This window comes from Setaria viridis, chromosome 4 (genome assembly GCF_005286985.2).
Source record: "Setaria viridis chromosome 4, Setaria_viridis_v4.0, whole genome shotgun sequence".
Lineage (NCBI taxonomy): Eukaryota > Viridiplantae > Streptophyta > Magnoliopsida > Poales > Poaceae > Setaria > Setaria viridis.
Genome location: NC_048266.2, coordinates 12,390,311 through 12,397,025, shown reverse-complemented (window position 1 = coordinate 12,397,025; position 6,715 = coordinate 12,390,311). Strand labels below are relative to the sequence as shown.

The following is a 6,715-nucleotide window of genomic DNA, read 5'->3' as shown; positions in this document are numbered from 1 at the left end:
GTTGTTGCACGAGTTCAGAAGGTAGTTTATTTAATGACGGTAGTACGCTGCGGTCGTACAAATTAAATGTCTATTTCCGCGTGTTTAATGGCTCAAAACCATGACTCCATGGGTTAAAGATCGAACTTTCTGTTCTGGTCAGAGGTGAAAAGGGTAAAAGAATGTGAGATGGGTATATACATCCGTCATCTCCATAACCATAAGCGTGTTAGATTACCGCATAACTGCAGGAGTAGTAATTAAAAGAGAGGCCGGGAGCATATGTGTGTTCATTTACCCGTCACGCCATGCCTTCATCTTTAATCTCAAGATGATAGATTGATTTGCTCTCTCCCGTCAGAAACACTCTATGTCTTTTGCGAATTGCGATTGATACATAACCTTTTTTTTTTCTTTTACAATCTTCCGGGCCAAACATTTGAAATTTTGATTAACTTTGAATGTATAAGTTGAAAACATAGTAATTAAGTAGGTTAGGCTCAATTCCAGATAAGAAATTCCTCGATGAACTTTGCATGTTTTTGGAAATAGCTTCGTTAGGTAAGCAATAGAAAACAACAATCGAGGATGCATTTGGAGGCTAGCTAGCGGCTTAATTAGACGCCATCTTTCTCTCCTGTATCACCAGCCAGCCTGGTTCTCCCGTCGCGCCAAGCTCCTATATATGCGTGTGCTACGGCTCTCTATACATCCAAATGCCACGGGACGAAGCCCGGAGCGCTGGCCGCCGTTTCGCCTCGTCCGGGGACTCGGGGTCGACACGCGCGCGCGCCTCCGTCCGTGGCGGGCAGCCGGGGGGGCCGGGCCCGGGGCACGGCTCGCTTTGTTCCTTTTCCTCGTGTCACGGGCGGGTGGAGCGCGCGCGGGATGATTGGTTGCCCCGGCCGGCCGCACGGGAAGCATGTGGGTCTGGCCTGACCGGCGGCGTGCTGGCCCGGAAGATCGGTGGCCTCCTCACCTTGCCGACGGCTGTACTCCTACCGTCCTACGGTACTATGATGATGATCAAGAAGAGGAGCCGAGGAAGTGAGGAACCAGTCGGTTCGAATCGCCAATCGGGCTCGTCCAGCAAACGCCAAATCTGCCACCCCATCCCGCCCCCGGTGCATGGGCGATCACGGTGCATGCGTACTCGCGCCCACGACGCGCCGGCGCCGCTATGATTTGCCTCCTCGTCGTGTTGCGTGACCAAACCAGCGCGGGATTGTGGGTGGGTTTCCACGGCGCGCGACGACTCCGACCGGGTGGTCGTGATCGGTGATCCACATCCCGCGGCGAGGGGGGGATCCGCCGCCGGCTTTTGGGGGCACGACGTGAGGACTTTGCGACGGGCGGAGGGTGCTGCGTGCCGGGCAGCTTTCTTTCCTCTTCGTGTCGTTGATCTCCTCCGAGATCACGACGAAAGAGAATGCAAGGGACAACCGCACGACGAGTGGACGACGGCCGTTCTGTTTCAATTCTGTTCCTTGTCTTCAGCTACGGATGGGACGGTGCACAATGTATAGTCTGCTAGCTAGTAGTACACCAGTGAGGCAAGGATTAAGACAAGCAGCCTCTACTCCAAGAAATCAAGTTAGACCAGTCCAAGGTAGGTCACCGCATATTCAATCGATCGACCGCGACGGGTGAAAATCACGCGGCCGGCAGGCGATCTCTGCTTTTTCTCGCTCATCGACCGCGACTGATCTCGTTCTTCGTCCGTTTCTGGCCCGGTCTCGCGTTCCAGATCCAAAGCCCCAAAGGCCAAAGGTGGCGCACGGATAAGATTTTCCTGTCCTCGAAACGCGACAGCTGCACCGGTCTTACTCACTCTCGTGCCACGCTAGGCCTCCTTGTGCATACATACAAGAGTCCAAAGACCAGTAAAACTTTGCTGTCCAAAGCCGGATACGAAATGGATCCGGTAACTGTCACCTTTGTATTTGCTTCCTCTGCTGCATCATGTTCTTTCCTCCTCCTCAATTTCCACTCTAATCGACAATCATGGTGACATGCCTCCTCCATTCCGGTGAGATTGGACTTTCTTCAGCGAGATTGGTTTAGGGATTTGGGAATCAAAGGGTTAAGTCGAGGATAGAGGTTTTGGATTTAGAGTTTTATCAGAGGGAAGGCTGTGACGATAGGACGACCATTGAAAGAATGGCAGGTGAGCGGGGTAATAACTCAAGTTAGCCTGGCAACTAGGACTGGCATCAGAGTATCAGATCCGATCCGACGGCAGGAGACACCGGAGGCGAGAGGAAGACAAGGGAAGAGCGTCTGGAGCTGCTCGGGCAGGCACAATGGCCGAAGTAAAAACGAAAAGCAAGAGAACAGTTGGGTTAACCTAACCGGCCGGCCCGTTTGTCTTACTGTACTTCCATTGCATGATTTCATGCAAAGATCATGCGTGATGTACCGACGACGTTGCATTGGTCCTCGTCGTTACCTCTTAACCAGCACGTCTTGATCTGAATTATTCTGACGCAGCTCCAATCTCCACAGGTGTATCCGGTGAAGGGGACCTATCGATCGCGAGGCGTTTGTCAGTTTGCGACGACAGGCAGATATCTGGACGCGGTCATGGTGTTGGCCCGTGTCCGGGGCGATTAGACGCGGTGAAGAGATGAAGACCACTACGTTATGCATCATCTTTGTTCTTTTTGAAAAATGTGTCATCGTTGTGATGAGAGTTTTTGTAAGCAGCATTATTTGATGTACTGTTAGTGGTAATGACCAAGTGACCAACACAACTACACAAGCGAAATTGCAACATGCATGTTGGAATATAATGTTAGTCGCAAAAGGCTGTAAGCGACAATTAAACATGCAAATAAAAGAGTCGACCTTGGGAGGTGACGCACACATATCTCAAATATTCTCTTTATCCAAAAAACACTTCTATTCTATCAGTAAATATATGTGTGCCTACTCATCACATCAACGCAGCTGTGGATGAGGAGCATAATTTCCTATCTGCAGAGCTGCATATTCCCTCTATCCAGATGAAAAAAAAACAAACAAATCGAGAGCTTGTGGCCATGAACAACCAACCAAAACCACACACACCTGACTTTTCATCTCTTCCAGTCTTCCTTTTCGCAAAGATGCCCCCGTTGCGTAAGCTCACCGAGAAAAGCGAACGCGTCAGATCATTCAGACCAAGACCGAGGAGGAACGGAATGCCATCCGGAGCAGAGCACCTTCTTCCTCCTGGACGTAGCTACCGGCCTATGCCTGCCAGTGCTCATGGTCTCATCGATCAGCATCTCTATCGGCTAGCTGCTCGCTCGTCGCCCTCAATTATGCGCCCTCCCCTAGAAGTAGAAATACCTTCGGGGAACGCAACCACACTGCAGGATCGGATACGCGCATCGACCGGTGATCTGCAGAGACGACTGCTCATCAGTCAGGCCGTATACCGTATCCGGTGCGGCGACGGTCGCCGCCGCCCGCCGCTGGCAGCAACCACCTCCCGAGCGAGTCCCGTCTGAATGGCCGGAGCACCAACTCCGGCCGGACGGCCAGCTTGCTGATATTACTTGCAGAATGGCCTGCCTGATTGCGAATTTGTGCAGACTCTTTCGTAGGCACACGAGGCCGATATGAGATGCGGAGAAGCCGACACGATAACCAGGACAACGACACGACGATAAGCATCGATCCATGGGCGATGACCGCAGCCCTCAGTGGCGCTGTTGCTGTCGTCGCTCAAAGCCGATCGGCGTCTGGTCATGCTTCAGGTGGGGGGCAACCGGGCAATCGCATTGCAAATTTGCATGCACCTGTATTGTACGTACGGATCCCATGATCCTTTTTCAGGCTATAAATCCACCTCGCTGCCCTCTTGCTTCCGTTCAGAAACCTCTGCAACATCTCTCTCACTCTCTAGTTTCAGCTGTGTTCTCTGTTCTGACTTAGTGACTCGATCACCAAGAGATCGGACAGCATGTACCCTGGTGAGGTTGCGAGCGTTGTTCTCCCGTACCAGCCACCTGCAACCACAGTCGCTCTCGGGTTCGGAACCCATTACCACCCGCCTGCAGACGACCTGTTCCCGTGGAGCAGCAACGATCTGCTCATCACACTGCCGTACTCCGCCACCGCCGCGCACTGCCAGCAGCATCCCGCCGGCCAGCAGCCGTTTCTTGACCACCACGTGTTGGGCGGCCCGGACGAGGCTGGCGGCGGCGAGCGGCAGCAGCTCGCGGAGGAGAGGCGGCGGCGGAGGACGGCGTCCAACCGGGAGTCGGCGCGGCGGTCGCGCGTGCGCAAGCAGAGGCAGCTCAGCCAGCTGTGGGCGCAGGCCGCCCACCTCCGCGGCGACAACCGCGACCTGCTCGACCGGCTCAACCGCGCCATCAGGGACTGCGACCGCGTGCTGCACGACAACGCGCGCCTCAGCGACCAGCGGGACGGCATGAAGAGGAGGCTCCAGGAGCTCGGCGGCGGTGACGATGACGACGGCAGCTCCAGGATGCCTGCTGCCACCTAATAAGAAAAACAAAGCAAAAATGACGGTGCCAACACCAAGTGGTGTCCTTTCGTTTGTTGGTCGAACGAAAATCTTCTAGTAACACATGCACGAAAATCTTCTATTGAGCATACGAACCAACTACCAAACATCGATCCACTATGCTCACTATGTAACCATATACCTCCTCCTTTTTGTAAGTGCCTTGATATCTTTGAAAAGCATCCTTAAACATCATGAACTGCACAAGTTGAAAGTCCAGCTGAACTAATAAATTTCTCACACACCTCCTAAACATCTGACGCTTTTTCTGACCAACACATCGAATTGCGCATGATCGTGTGCGGTGGAAATCACCTCATTGGGCTCTTGCCTTCAAGCCGGTTAGACCGGTCGAAGCAGCCGATCAGACCGGTCAGCATAGGGGACCAACACATCGAATTGCGCATGATCGCGCGCGATGGAAATCACCTCATCGGGCTCTTGCCTTCAAGCCGGTTAGACCGGTCGAAGCAGCCGATCAGACCGGTCAGCATAGGGGCGCCGTGAAAAACCTACATTCACCACCCCGGGAGGGATCCTATCAGATATGGTACGCCTAGGGTTGCTCTGAGATCGGCAGGCCACTCAGGATCTCCTCAGTTGCCGTGGAAACGAAAAAGGAAAGCAAGGGATTGGAAAAGATTAGGGTTTGAAGATAAAAGTAAGGCAAATATTTTGTTCGATTGGGTGTTAGCCTCAATCGACTGCGATCCTTTATATTTATAGGATGGGGAGTGTCGGATTTAGTGACCGGCTGTTCACCAGGGGGTTACCTAGGTGGTAGATTTGTAGGCGGGGGAGATCGTAAGACAAGAACTCGAATGATAACACATGGACGCAAGGTTTAGACGGGTTCGGGCCTCCGGAGAGTAATACCCTATGTCCTATGTTCTGGTGAATTGTATTGTTGGTATGGTATGCGGAGAGTTGATGTCCCCCGGAGGGGGGGGGGACGTCCTTGGCTGCCTTATATAGGCTTACGACCTAGGTTTATAATCGGATAGGATCTAATCCTGGATCCTAACCGGTTGTTACATGGAAAGCAATCTGAATTGGTTTAGAACAAGTATCCCATGATATCCGGGCAGAATCCGTTCGCCCAACCTCCTAGCTTGTGCTCCACGCGTTTTCATACCTTGGTCCGCACGGCATGGTTGGGTGGGCCCACTTGCCAGGGTCGACCAGTATCCTGGTCGGTAGGGACCTGTGGGTACCCTTTTCCCTCAAGCCTCTGAGTGATGTGGAGTCGAACAGGTCGCTAACGGATGCGCAGCAAAGCTTGTAATGAACTCGGCTGAAGGTGCGGTGTCGTCATAGTGATGGAGAGGCTGCGCAAATGCTCAAAAAAGGAAGAAAAATTGTAACTTTCACAGGCATATGACCAAATGCGCATGGCTATGTGACTGCCGAGCTCCGGGATGTCTGGCACCCTGTAGATTGAAGGGAAGCACATGGAGGGCGTCGTAAGACGCACTCCATATGGAGTAGCCCTCGGACATTGAAGCGATTAAAGTAATTAGTCCAATGGTCAAGAAAACAATATATTATTTATATAGCAAAAAGAATCTAAATATAGCGCCCAGCCCCCAAGCATGAGGATCGACGGAGCCGCGGAGGCACGCCCACCTGAGATAGGCGCCCAACCCCCAACCATGAGAACTGGCGGAGCCACGGAGGCACGCCATGAGACTTAACGAAAAATCCGCAGATTCTGTCTATCGCGTGCGCCGTAACGGGGAACCGTGGATTCCGTTGCTAGGTTTACGCCGTCAACTTCTTCAAAAGCCAATGAGGCGCGGTTCCATTTTCATTTCCACTCCACTCGCATTCAAACGCCACCGCCACCAACACCATCGCTGCTGTGCCTGAGAGCCCTAGGTCACGCCGTCGCGTCCGCAAATCGAGTTGCTCGCCTCCTCCTCCGCAACCCAGATCCACCGCCGCTGTGCTACCGTATGCAAACAAAGAGGTCCGCCTTCATCAGATCTAAGCCCTAGGGGATAGAAACCAAAGAGACAGTGGCACAACAGGCACTAGATCCATCCACATACTAGGTGAAGTCTGTGATGACGGAGGAGAAGATGCAAGCCCTCGTCGATCGGGGCTTGCTTGGTCCCAAGTCCCTCCTAGAATGGAAGGTGACCGTGGGCCAGGAGTTCCCCACTAAAGGTAGGATCGAGGCTATCATCTTTGCTGCCTTCTTCGAGCACGAATTCGGGA

At 53.0% G+C, this 6,715-nt stretch overlaps 1 protein-coding gene across 1 annotated transcript; it reads left to right on the top strand.

Annotated features, from left to right (window-relative positions):
• The first annotated feature begins 3,171 nt into the window (after positions 1–3,171).
• Positions 3,172–4,690, top strand: LOC117851912 (uncharacterized). The gene has a single exon (XM_034733823.2). It carries the CDS (start codon positions 3,929–3,931, stop codon positions 4,472–4,474), a length of 546 nt encoding a protein of 181 aa, XP_034589714.1. The 5' UTR covers positions 3,172–3,928; the 3' UTR covers positions 4,475–4,690.
• Positions 4,691–6,715: the final 2,025 nt, after the last annotated feature.